At 46.5% G+C, this 13,857-nt stretch overlaps 1 protein-coding gene across 1 annotated transcript in view; it reads right to left on the bottom strand.

Moving 5' to 3' along the window:
• Positions 1-13,857, bottom strand: part of MAD1L1 (mitotic arrest deficient 1 like 1) — a 249,167-nt gene that overhangs the window by 232,172 nt on the left and 3,138 nt on the right. The window contains exons 4-9 of the mRNA XM_083372455.1: positions 11,032-11,211; positions 9,018-9,142; positions 7,606-7,687; positions 7,331-7,461; positions 6,315-6,429; positions 5,079-5,140 (exon numbers count right to left, since the gene is read on the bottom strand). Coding sequence (XP_083228581.1) covers positions 5,079-5,140; positions 6,315-6,429; positions 7,331-7,461; positions 7,606-7,687; positions 9,018-9,142; positions 11,032-11,211 — 695 coding nt within the window. The remainder of the gene's footprint in view (positions 1-5,078; positions 5,141-6,314; positions 6,430-7,330; positions 7,462-7,605; positions 7,688-9,017; positions 9,143-11,031; positions 11,212-13,857) is intronic.

The following is a 13,857-nucleotide window of genomic DNA, read 5'->3' as shown; positions in this document are numbered from 1 at the left end:
ATATAAATCGTAAGGAAGGCTTGGAGGAACGTTGTCCATGGGGTCGCGATGGGTCGGACACAACTTTGCAACTAACAACAACAATAAATCGTAAGATACAAGCAACAAACTTATAGTCGTAAGGATGGATGAATGAATGGATGGATGGATGGATGGATGGATAGACAGACAGACAGACACAGATTCATTCATTCATTTAGAAGATTTATATGACTGCCCAGTGGTCTTCACCTAATGAGAAGGAAGGACTCACTGGAGAAGAGCCTCATGCTGGGAAAGATTGAGGGCAAGAGAAGAAGGGGACAACAGAGAATGAGGTGGCTGGATGGAGTCCCTGAAGCATTAGGCGTGAGCTTAAATGGACTCCAGAAGATGGTAGAGGACAGGAAGGCCTGGAGGAACGTTGTCCATGGGGTCGCGATGGGTCGGACACGACTTCGTAGCTAAAAACAACAGGGTGGAATTGAGACCTTTGAATTATGGTGCTGGAGAAGACTCCTGCGAGTCCCTTGGACTGCAAGGTGATCAAACCGGTCAGTCCTAGAGGAGATCAACCCTGACTGCTCTTTAGAAGGCCAGATCCTGAAGCTAAAACTCAAATACTTTGGCCACCTAATGAGAAGGAAGGACTCACTGGAGAAGAGCCTAATGCTGGGAAAGATTGAGGGCAATAGAAGAAGGGGACGACAGAGAATGAGGTGGCTGGATGGAGTCACTGAAGCAGGAGGCCTGAGCTTAAATGGACTCCAGAAGATGGTAGAGGACAGGAAGGCCTGGAGGAACGTTGTCCGTGGGGTCGCGATGGGTCGGACACGACTTTGCAACTAACAACAACCAGTGGTCTTACAAACAATAAACTGGGCAGACATAAAGTGAGTTAAAATACTCTACTAAAACGAATTCATTATTTGTAAATATTTTAGGTTCAACAGCAACCTACGCTTTCCTTATTAATCTATGACAGAAAAAAGGACGACTCTGAAAGTTGTTCATGCGAATGTCAGCACGCCTGAAAACCTTCCTGGGTAAATGTGTCTCGTCTGGTGGGGGCCCGCAAACATCGCCGCCCGCTCACGGTGCCACTAATTAACTTCTTCCTGCGGTGAATGAAATAAAACATCGCAGCAAAACGCTTCCCATCTCATATCAGTTGAGCTTGGAGATGGAACGCTGAGACACGCTAGGTCCTTTTTTTCCCAGGAAATGGTTTTTTTATGACTGGTTTGATGGGCACACCAACTGCTGAACAGCAGAGCTGGCATCCTTCAGTGCCAGTTTTGCGAGGAGCTGGCAAACCACCTGGCCCTCCATCCAAAAGAGGCAATTCTCCAGAAACCAACGAGCTTGACAGTGTTTGTCAACAACAAGCCTGCCTTTGATCACAAAGGCAAGGGATGCCTAGAAGTTCATCCTGCAAGCAAAGTCACCGAGCGGGCTATTTAGCAACAATTACACCTCAATGTAAGATGCAACCTGGATAATTGGGCAGCAGTTTGCCCAGGGTGTATCAAATAACTCCTTACTTAATACCAGTTTCCTGCACACAAAAAAAAGAAAAGAAAAAAGGGAGAAATATGCGCACAGGGATGGTTCTTCTCCTTTTATACCCCCAAACTATTGGAGACGTTTCAAAAGAAGAACTAAAAAAAAAGTTATTAACGAATGCACGATGTACAATCTCTATCAAAGTACAGGGAATTGAAAGCCGAATTATTTCTTCTAAATAAATAAATAAAGATGGAAGAGCATCAAAAGACAGGCTTTCAGTATTATTCCTCACAGGTAGACCGAGGGCTTAGAAAGATATAATCTGTGTTTGGTTCATAATTAGCATCGGCAAATCATAATGGACTAGTTGCAACACAGAGAGCTGGAAACTCTGAAGGGTATTTCTAAGCCTCATAAAAACTACATTTAAAAATGCCCAGAAGCCTGTTTCCCTAAACTAGTATTTTCGAAGCAGTGTTTTCAGCTAACCACTGAGAGGTCTAAACCTTAAGAGGTTAGTTTTGGAAAAACAAGGCTTACAAATTAAAAATGTCCCGGATCAGATCAAGGGTCAATTTGCTCTGTTCTGCTCTGCTCTGGCAAGGAAAGAAAAAAAAAAACCTAGCTGATTGGGGGGGGAGGCTTGTAATGGATTGGGGGTACTTTAACGCTGGAAAGAGAGAGACTGTTCTGTACCAGCCTGCTACCGGCCCTGCAGAAAAGGCAGGGACAACCCCTTTACAAACGGCAAGAGGCTGGAATAAAGCCTGACAAATTTATTAACATAAAACAGACACCAACCATGAAACAGGAGCTATGAAACAGGAACTATTCAAGCGGTTGCCTTCAGCAAACCAGCCCTCCCACGCATTCCCCCTTAAATACAGTTCAGGGCGTGGCTTCTCTCTGCCTCCTTCCGAGGAGCCCCATTGCCTTCCTCTGTTTATTCCTGATTGACTGCCTCCTGCGTCGGGCGTCCTTGAACAGGGCCAGCTGTGGGTCATCTTCATCCACGCTGTCAGGCTCACACAGCTGGGTCTCCGTCGTGACCAGGTGGGAGGGGCCCGGCTGAGGGCTCTCATCAAGCTCTTCAACACCCCCCTCCTCCTCCTCTGAGTCGTCCGACCCAACTGCCAAACCCACAGGCTGACCCTGAATCACAACAGAGACAGGCTGGACAAGTGGCATGGAAGAGGCACCTCAGCCCCCAAGAAGGGAAAGGATTGTATGTCAGTAGATGCAAAGAAAAGCAATGAAGGTGATTAAAGGTCTGGAGACTAAAACATACGAAGAACGATTGCAGGAACTGGGTATGGCCAGTCTAGAGAAAAGAAGGAAGATATGATATGATATGATAGCAGTCTTCCAGTATCGGAGGGGCTGCCATAAGGAGGAGGAGGGGATCAAATTGTTTTCCAAAGCAATCTCCTTTTAGAGAGTCGTTGAGGCCACTTGGAGGTTTGTCTGTCTCCTCGAGGTCCAAGTGGCCTCAACCGCTCTCTAAAAGGATGCAAATGACCGGCTGTCTGCAAGCCAGCATCCATCCTTCCCTTTCCCACCATCTAGTCAGAGCTGAAGAAGCGTCCTGGAGGAGAAGCGAAACCTCTTCAAAGGAAAGCAAGAAAGCCCCGTTGCCTCTTGAAAAAGCACCTGTTCTTTTCTTTCAAGCCGGGGGGATGTCAAGACTGATTCGCATTTTCACCTACGTTTTGCTTCGCTGGCAGCTTGACAGAAAAGGGGAAGAGGGTGGAATGGCAGTAAGTTATTAAGCTAACCACTGCAGTCGTTTACTTAAAAAAAAAGAAAAAAAAGAAGGCCTTTAAAAAAGGGACAAAAACTCACTTAATTGTGTCGCTTAGCAAAATAAATTTTTGGGCTCAATTGCGGTCCTAAGTCAAAGGACTAGCTTCTTGACGGATGGCGGTCCATGAAATCAATGGCTTTCCGGTAGGGCCAAAGGAACTCTGCCACCTAGTGGAGAATGACACACTTCCCACAATAATAAAAAGCCAGTAAAGATTTTGTGTGTGTGTATGTATGTATGCACACACAAAATACGCGGAGCTTGTCGATCAGAAGGTCGGCAGTTTGGCGGGTCGAATCCCAAGTGCCGCGTAAACAGAGTGAGCGCCTGTTACTCGTCCCAGCTTCTGCCAACCTAGCAGTTCGAAAGCACGTAAAAATGCAAGTAGAAAAATAGGGACCACTCCAGTGGGGAGGTAACAGCGTTCCGTGTGCCTTTGGCGTCTAGTCATGCCGGCTACATGACCACAGAGACGTCCTCGGACAAGCGCTGGCTCTTCGGCTTTGAAACGGAGATGAGCACTGGCCCCTAGAGTCGGAAACGACTAGCACGCACGTGCGGGGGAACCTTTACCTTTACCTTTTTATGTATGTAGATGGATGGATGGATGGATGGATATATAGATAAATAGATACACACACACACACACACACATGTATATATATATATACATACACACACACACACGGGCATGTAGTACAGTAAAACAGGCATTTGCATGACAATAATCTGAAGACGGAGAACATTTACTACCCCAATCGGGACTGGCGTTTCTGGGTTGAGTAAGGCGGTAGTTAAGAAAATTGGGCCCAATTTCTTTTTTGCCACGGTCATTAAGCGAATTGGTTGTTAATAAGTGAAGCCGGGTGCCCTCACCAACGGTGCTTGTTGGCAGCTGACTGCCGGCGATCGCTTTTAACAGATCGAGAGCCGGGCGGCAAGCAAATTGAATAAATACGCCAAAAAATAAATCAAGGAAAGGGCCGTTCCATTTAACGTCGCTTCATTGAAAAAAAAAAAGATACTTGGGGAATGTCATTATTGGGGAACGGATGGAGGAAGGGCTGACTCGTGTTTTCCGCATCAAACTTAAGCGAAGAGGGTAATTATCTGTAGCGAGTAGACTCTCTCTGCTCTGGCTTTCCCACTGCAAAATTGCCTCATTAAACAGGAATATATTTATATTTTATTTATATTTTATTCGATTTCTATACCGCCCTTCTCCCAAGGGACTCAGGGCGGTTCACAGGGCATATATAAATAACGATACAAAAGTTAAAAGGAAATTAAACCAGTGCCCAATTAAAATACAACAATAATAAAATATGAGGAGTTGAAAACCCGTCGCCTGGGTCCCCCCCCCGTCCCCCCCGCTGTGGCTTCTCAAAGAGTGGCTGGCAGGTGGAACTTCGCAGCCCCAAAATATTTAACCGCCCCGGCGCCGATCTGAGAGAATCACACCCATTTTTTCCCCCAATCACAGAAATCACGGCGAGTCCTCGATTTACGACTGCACATTGGGACTGGGGCTCCCATCCCTAAGCCATGCGGTCACTGAATGAGCCGTGCCCAACTTTACTGATTTAACAACTGCCGCTGAGTCCCTCAACAAATGCGGCGAGAGAAGTGGTAAAACGAGGCAAATGTTCCTGAGCAAATGTCTCGTTTAGCAACGTAAATTTTGGACTCGATTGTGGCCGTATGTTCGAGGACTACCTGGAGACAGCCAGCAACAAACAAACCAAACACGGAGGGGTCAGAATTTCACTCCCATTTTCCCACTTACTTGATATCTAAGCCCATGCTTTGGTCCACTTTTTCCCACAGGTTCAATTTCTCCTGAAGTTTCTGAAGGAGCAAAAGGAGAGAAAGTTTTTTTTAAAAAAAATTCAATAATGCAACTATATCTGCAACTACACACACACACACACACACACGGTCACATGTTCACAATTACGGCACCTGACAGCCGGTTGCAGCCTTCTGCAGTCACTTGACTCAATTTATGACATTTTTTTCCTGGGGAAACCAACCTTTTGGGCTGGTTTTGAACAACAACAACAAAATCGCCCATAGGGATGTATTGACTCGCTTAATGACCACTACATTTGCTTTATGACCATGCTGTTTAACAACCCCCGCAACCTCCCCCCCCCCCAAAAAAACTTCATAAAATCTAGTCGGTCACTTTGAGTGCCTCGGTTTACAACTGTCACGACTTAACGACAAAAATTGTGGGCCCTGTCATAGTCGTAAGTCGAGGACTAGGTAAAGCCTTCTGTACCTTGAAGTTCCCTTTCAAACAGGTTGGTGAAATCAGCTCAGAGGTCATCTGTATTTTAAATTCCAAATGCCGGGGTTTTGCCGGAGACTCGGACACGTTGCAATCTGAACCGCCGAATGGCTGCAATGGCTAAAATTAATGTCCATGCTCTAAAGAAACTATTTTCACACGGAGACATTGAAATCCATATTATGGATTCCGTATCGCGTGTTTCGTTCCGTTGAGAACAGAAATGATCTGGGTGTAAATCTAAAGCTCTTAAGGTAGGTGTAGGGTGTGTGTGTGTGTGTGTGTGTGTGTGTGTGTGTGTGTGTGTGTGTGTTTAATTCTATCTCAGATGTAGAGTAGATACGGGTAAGTCCTCAAATTTATGACTGCAATTGAACCCCAATATTTCTTTGTGTTCAGTGAGGCATTTGTTAAATGAGCTTGGCCCCGTTTTATGACCTTTCTTGCCTCAGTTGTTAACTGAACCACTGCAGTCGTTACGTTAGTCACCCTGGATGTTAAGTGAATTCTGGCTTCCCCTGTTTGACTTGTCAGAAAGTTGAAAAAGGGGATCACGTCTCACACACACACACACACGGGACGCTGCAACCATCATAAATATGAGCTGGTTGCCAAGGACTCTGAATTCCGATCACGCCACCACGGCGATAATGTACCGGTTGTAACCGTGAAACAGGAATCTTATTCACAGGAGCAACGAGGCGCGTAGAGTTGGCGGACTTTTTTTACCTCCTTCTCCAGTTCCAAAGCCACGCGCTCCGCCTGGACTTTTTCAAATCGCTGGAGCTTTCTTCGGAGACCCTCCACTTCCTCTTTCAGCAACCCGTTGTTTTCTCTCATTTCCCTGTGGACACAGCCCAAAATACTTTCTGGCTTAGAAGAGAAGCTTGTTTGATGTCGCTTGACTAGTGTCAGGAAGGTGAAACGAAGAAAGGCAGAGACAAAGGAAGCAACAGGGCATGTTCGTAGTAAGTCGTCAGCCTGGCAGTTAAGCCCAATCCCATCAAAATATTCTCTTCGAAATGGCCTTTGACCTACCCCTAGCTCTAAAACAGGGGTGTCCTATGGACTTCAATTTGAGACCCGCGGACTTCAATTCCCAGAATTCCCCAGCCAGCTAGCGTTCAAATCCTGGAATTGAAGCCTGTAGACTTCAGTTCCCAGAACTGAATGCTGGCTGGCTGTGGAATTGTGGGAATTGAGGTCCACAGATCTTAAAGCAGCCAAGGTTGGATCACCCCTCTTTCAACCCCTCTTTGTGAAAAAGCCCCACTGCGTCGGGTACAAGGAGGACAGAAGGACTGAATTCAGAGTAGCTTCTTTATTGCTGCTCGCCTATAGACAGGAATCTTGCCAGACTAAAGCATGAAACTGCATAACTATTAGTTATGCCCTGTGGAAGGCATACCAAAGACTCCACGCTCTGCTGTGTCTTTGCTCTTTGGGAAAAGCCCCTCCTTCCTGCAGCTACAACACACACACACACACACACAGAGAGAGAGAGAGAGAGAGAGAAACTTATCTATAAATCACAAGGCTGCCAAGGTATAAACCTTCCATTATAACCCAGGTGTAGAGAAAGAACATGGTTCTGATACCAAGACTGGTGACAAAACCAGGCAGAAGGTGGAGAGAGGGGGAAAAAAAACCAGCACAGACCCTGACACACACACACACACACACACACACACAAACACTCACACACAGACCCACAAAACCAAATATAATCATTTTCTTGTCCTTACCTAAGGTAGGCGTTCTCCTCCCTGAGTTGCTGCAATTCCCGTTCCAAGTGGGGAAACTGAGCCAGCTCCGTCTTCATGTTCTTCACGATGATCGCATCATGTTCTTGCATGGAGAGCTTTTGCTCGAGATCCTGGAGAAAACAGGACCGAGAAAGCCTTCAGAAGACAACTGAACAAGGGTTATACTTTGAAATAAGCAGGAAATGCTGGCGCTTTCCTACGAGCAGGAGAGGGATCTCCAGGCGGTGCAAAGAGGAAGGGAACAGAGGTCTCACCTGAATCTTCTGCTCCTTCTTAGCCATCAGCTCCTCCTTTGCCTGAAGAACTTGGATAAGCTGAGTGGCTTCTTGCCATTTTCTGTGGAAGGTGGAGATAAAATATCCATTTAGCGCACACACAGCAGGCTTTCCCAAACTCAACAACATGAAGATGAGTGGACCAACACTTCTCTGATTAGATTTTATATACTGCCCAGATTTACCTTGTAGGGGAGACGGACGGCATAAAAATTTAATAAATAAATAGGGGTCCAGTTGCAATGTACGGTAGTGAAAGTTGGACCATAAGAAGGGCCGAGCGCCAAAGAATTGAGGCCTTTGAACTCTGGTGCTGGAGAAGACTCCTGCGAGTCCCTCGGACTGCAAGGCGATCAAACCGGTCAGTCCTAGAGGAGATCCACCCCGACTGCTCTTTAGAAGGCCAGATCCTGAAGTGGAAACTCAAATACTTTGGCCACCTAATGAGAAGGAAGGACTCACTGGAGAAGAGCCTAATGCTGGGAAAGATCGAGGGCAAGAGAAGAAGGGGACAACAGAGAATGAGGTGGCTGGATGGAGTCACTGAAGCAGGAGGCGTGAGCTTAAATGGACTCCAGAAGATGGTAGAGGACAGGAAGGCCTGGAGGAACATTGTGCATGGGATCGTGATGGGTCGGACATGACTTCGCAGCTAACAACAACAACAACAGGGGTCCTTGATGTTCTTGCAGATGTTTCATGACCCAAACTAGGGAACATCATCATTGCAAACCTCTCCCCCCCCACTCTAGCATTGATGATGTTTCTTAGCTGGGTCATGAAACGTCTGCAGAAAACAACCAAGCTGAGAGAGCACCAAGGAGCCCACAGTCGTCCTCCTCCTCCTCCTCTCTTCAAGCACTCATAATGTTCCCTAGTTGGGTCATGAAACATCTGTAAGCAAACCACCAAGTCCAGGGGGCACCAAGGTTGATGTCAACCCTAAGCTACAAATATTCTCCATTACTGATAAATAGATGAGTGTCGTCCACGTATGGATACTACTACTAGATATTCCAGCTACACATTTCTTGGTATCTGTGAATTCATCAGCGCTATGTGGAAAGGAACATGCACACGTGGCGCTGAGGTCCTAACTCCCAAAGCAGAATTAAAGCTCGCTTCAGCCGACACCAATTGCAGCTATAAAAACAATAGCTTTTAATGGTCTTTCATGTTCCCTTTACAGATCGCAGTCCACTATTATAGACAAAAGGGGACAGGATATTTAAATGTTGGATGTTTCCCAAAAAAACCAAAAACGTACATATTTTTCAAGGTTCTACTGTTTTCAAGGCTACCTTTGCTGTCGATTACAATTCTTTGATGACATTTTGCTGCTAAAGACTTTAGAATTGAATTCCCCGGACAGCTGCTGTTTGTCTGCTTACTTGTGGAGCACATCCAGCTGTTCGGTCAGCTCTTGGTTTTGGGATTCCCGCTTTTTCATCTCCATCTCCTGATTCATCATGTTCCACTGTGACTCCGATATTTTCCCCTTCAAGACGCTGATGGTCTGAGAGAGAGAGAGAGAGAGAGAGAGAGAGAGAGAGAGAGAGAGAGAGAGAGAGAGAGAATTAATTCTGCAGTCAGTCCTTCACTTTCAACAGTTCAGTGACCCTTTGAAGTTGCAACGGCACTGAGAGTGACTTACGACCGCTTCTCACGCTTACGACCGCTTCTCACACTTACAACCGTTGCGGCGTCCCTATGGTCAAAGGATCAAAATTCGGACGCTGGGCAACTCACATTTACAACGGTTGCAGCGTCCCGGGGTCGCGTGATGTACACGTTCACTTGTGCTGTCCAAATTGATGCCTTTGCCCCAAGAAATAAATTTCGGATCCAACGCTTAAAATCTATCTGGATCCGGACTTTTTTTTTTTTAACCCACAGGCACCTGCACTTCCTTCCCTCCGAGGCTCCCTCGACTGTTGTTATTTACTAGAGGAGCTTGCAAGAGGCAACGCTCAAAGGCAGCCCACGCCATCTAGAAAGGAGACCATCAAAGGGATGCAAATGGTCCCATCGGCACCCGATGAAATGTTTTCTCCGCGCCCGCAATTTCAAAAGAGCAGCTTGTGTATCTTCTCCCCGCCACGGATAAGCAACGGTAACAGCCTTAAGAGCCGGATAAGCCAATTTTCAAAACTAGATTACAGGCAGGGTAGAAAAAGACAGGAAGCGACCTGCGAGAGTGGCGTCTTCGGTTCTCTTAGCAATTTCTCTTCCCAATTTCAGGCCTAAATACTACTACTACTACTATTATTATTATTAACCCAGTAGGGATTTAGGCATATTCAATGACTTCACTCTTGCTGAGGAACATGCACAACAACGTGTTACGTACACAACAGAGCTGGCATGGAAGTTCCAAACTGCTCAGAGGGTCCCACTTCGCAACAAGCGTTGAACCAGAGAAGGAATGATGGACCTGGTCCAATGGGAAGGGCTGAAGTTATCATTATGGGTCTATTATTATTTCCTGATAAGGCTACCTATATGGGCCTGTAGCTCTTTCACACAGCTGGTCCTCCTCCAACGCTAAGTAAGGTGGCTGTTAAGATCTGAGTCATACCTGATCTTAAATACCTCTTTGGGCACTGCAGTGGTTCAGCAAATAACTGCATTTGTTAAGGGAATAGGTTTCCCACCCACCCCATTGACTTTGCTTATGGGGAGCCATCTGGGAAGGTCAAAAACAGCAATCACGTGACCTGGGGATGCTGTGTATTGTAAATAAACAAGTCCTGATTGCCCCAATTCTGGTCACGTGACCGTGGGGAGGCTGCGATGGTCGTAAGTGTGAGGACTGCTCACAAGTCACTTTTTTTCAGCGCCGTTGTGACTTCGAACCGTCGCTGCGGTAACGGCTGCAAGTCAAAAACTACCTGCACAGTACTAATTTTATCTTATCTCCATGCAAACTTTCAAATTATTAACAGAATAACAGAGCTGGAAGGGACCTCGGAGGTCATCTAGTCTAACCCCCTGCTCAAGCAGAAGGCCCTAGACCATTTCAGACAAAAATGGCTGTCCAGTCTCTTCTTAAAAACCTCCAGTGTTGGAGCACCCACGGCTTCTGAAGGGAAGTCGTTCCGCTGATTAATTGTTCACACTTTCAGGAGATGTCTCCGTTATTTCAAACTGTGAATTATTCTTGGTTTTGCTTCCAAGGATTATCCCTCTAGGATGGCTTAAAGATGCAGCTTCCTAACTTCTGCTGCCCCAGCCTTAAAGCATCAAGAAGATGCTGCCATTCGTTTCGAGGAAAAGAGACGACACAGGTGTCATTTCGTTTACTGTCGCCTAACTCTCGCAAGACAAGTTATCCACAGCATCACCCGTGTGTGCTCCAAAACCACATCAAATACTCTTCCGTCAAATCAACGGCTCGGCCCTCACTTCATTCGCCTCGCTCAGCTTGGCCTCCCTCTCCTGCAGCTTCTGATTCAGGGTTTCCATGTTCTTCTGGCAGGTCTTGTTGATCTCAAGTTGTTCCTGAAGGGCATTTTTGGCCTCCGTTTCCCTTTCCTGACGCTGCTTGATGCGCTTAAGGAGGTCCTGGTTACGATCAGCCTCCCGCTGGAAAAAAAGAGGACAAGAGAAGGTTTAGGAGAAAAAAAAATGCTACCTCTCTCCACTGCAAAAGGATTTCAAGTCGCTTGGAAGCTGGTCAGCTGGAACTTCAGAAGCAGGGTCTACGTACCCTCCAGGAAGGCCTGTCGTAACTTCAAACGGTTGCTAAGCTAGAGTTTGTAAGTCAAGGACTGCCTGTTCTGCATCGTGGAAAGGCTACGTCAATAAATCAGAGACAGCGCTTTTCAATGACAGTAACCTTTGGTGTGCCAACGGGAGAGAATATCTGTAGCTCAGGGTTGGACTGGGGGCTCCTTGGCGCTCTCTGAGCTTGCTGGTTTTCTGGCAGACATTTCATGACCCAACTAGCTAACATCATCAGTTCTAGAAGAAGTGGGGTTTAGAAAGTTAAATATTTGGGAATATACCTAACAGCAAGATGTGCCACGATAAAACAAGATAGCTACATAAAATTACTTAACCAAGAAGTGGGGTTTGCAGAAAGGAGGAGGAGGAGGAGGACTGTGGGGTCCTTGGTGCTCTCTGACCTCGGTGGTTTCCTTGTAGACGTTTCCTGACCCAACTAGGTAACATTATCAGTGCTAGGATGATGAAACCCCACCCCCTTTTAACAGTGATGATGTTACCTAGTTGGGTCATGAAACGTCTGCAAAAAAAACCCTACCAAGCTCAGACAGCATCCCAGAATGGTGTGTTATGTTCCAGGTCTTGATCAGTCTGAATTTTGATCTGTCTGAATTTTAAAATCCCATAAAAATCTTCACTCAAGTCATTTTCAAAGCTTGATTTCAAGCTTTTCATTGACTGCCATTGTCAACCGGTGCTTTTTACATAAAGGCCGTTGTAGTCTCCGGCCAACCTGATCATGGCTTGCTTTGTCATGCAAATTAGCTGCATCTAGCCATTATGTAGTCCTCGGCTTCACCCTTACTACAATCAACTGCTTTTCCATTTTCCATCTAAGCTGCTTTTTCCCCCCCCCACTGTTCCTTTGATAACATTTGCGCCTAAAGCTTGTCCTTGGGTAAGAGAAAGCCTCCTCTTCCACTTCCCTTTTTAATGTACAATCTTAAACCATTTAGGCCAATTTTCCTTCCATATCTTTCAAAAAAAAAGGCTCACGGAACATTGGAGTTTTCGGTTTACCAATGTTCTTATCTCATTTCAAGCTGTTGCTTTTTGCAGTCAAGTAGATTGCATTTCGGCACGAAGTCCCCGTTACCTGAGAGTTTTTGTTTTCCGACTAAAACAAAACTCTGCAAAATAGGAGCAGGAAGGCCTATTAGGGTGTGTTCACCACCTCCAGTCATTTATAAAAATGAAAAATAAAGGCAGGATTAAATCAACGGAAAAAAAATGTATTTAACTACGTGAAACAGACGTTAGGACTAAAACAAAACTTAGGTAAGGGGAAAGGTTCCCCCGCACGTGCGTGCTAGTCGTTTCCGACTCTAGGGGCCGGTGCTCATCTCCGTTTCAAAGCCGAAGAGCCAGCGCTTGTCCGAGGACGTCTCCGTGGTCATGTGGCCGGCATGACTAGACGCCAAAGGCGCACAGAACGCTGTTACTTTCCCACCGTAGTGGTCCCTGTTTTTCTACTTGCATTTTTAGGTGCTTTCGAACTGCTAGGTTGGCAGAAGCTGGGACGAGTAACAGGCGCTCTGCTCTGCTACGCGGAGCTCGGGATTCGAGCTGCCAAACTGCCAACCTTCTGATCAACAAGCTCAGCGTCCTAACCCCCTGAGCCACACCGCGTCCCTTGGTGAAGTCCAAAACACCCAGGCCCGGTTTCCTTTCCCTTAAAAATCTAGGCTATTTCCCCTCCCCATCTCCATTTCTGAACTCCAGGGCTCTTTCTTCTTTCCTTCCAACTCAAATCGATTCCCATCAGTCGGAGAAAGCTACGGATTTGCATGCTAAACAAGGATTATGCAAACTCCTCAACCACCATCCCAAGCACCAGACGGGCACGGGCTGGATTAGAGCCCTTCCATTTTAGGGGTCTGTTCCTGTGCCAGCTAGGGAAAGGTTGGAAATAATGGTTGGTTAATCCCCAGAGCCACTTCAATTAAAGTTAGACCTGGAAACCACTCAACCGCTTCCATTTGGCGGGGATTTTTCTGCTGACTCGGCTTCGTTCTTGGGAAGCATCTGTGTTTTCGAAGCGTTTTCCAAAACAGAATGCACGCTCGCCGTTTTACTTCTGGGCCGAAACACCAGGCAGAGGCAATCTCGCCGCGGCCGGCTGCCAGTTCAACTCTTTATAGATGCCAGGTGTAACTTGCACCGGATCCTGATTCTGCTTTTTTATCCCAAGGACGCACGCTGGGCTACCAAGGATGATCTGGTTCCTCCCTCAGCATCTACGCGAGGCTGAGAAGGCTAGGAAATGCCATCTTAAGACGACAGTTAGTCCTCGATTTACGATGTAAGCCCCAAACTTCCGCTGCTAAGTGAGACAGCTGTTAAGTGGATTTTGCCCCATTTTACGACCTTCGTTAAACAAATCGCTGCAGCGGTTGTTAAGTGAATCTGGCTTCCCCGCTGAGTTTGCTTATCGGAAGGTCGCAAAAAGGGGATGGCGTGACTTCGGGACGCTGCAACCGTCGTAAGTACATGCCAGTTGCCAAG

Source organism: Vipera ursinii (assembly GCF_947247035.1).
Source record: "Vipera ursinii genome assembly, chromosome: 13".
Taxonomy (NCBI): Eukaryota; Metazoa; Chordata; class Lepidosauria; order Squamata; family Viperidae; genus Vipera; species Vipera ursinii.
The sequence above is the reverse complement of the archived record's forward strand: the minus strand, read 5'-3'. Positions and strand labels throughout refer to the sequence as shown.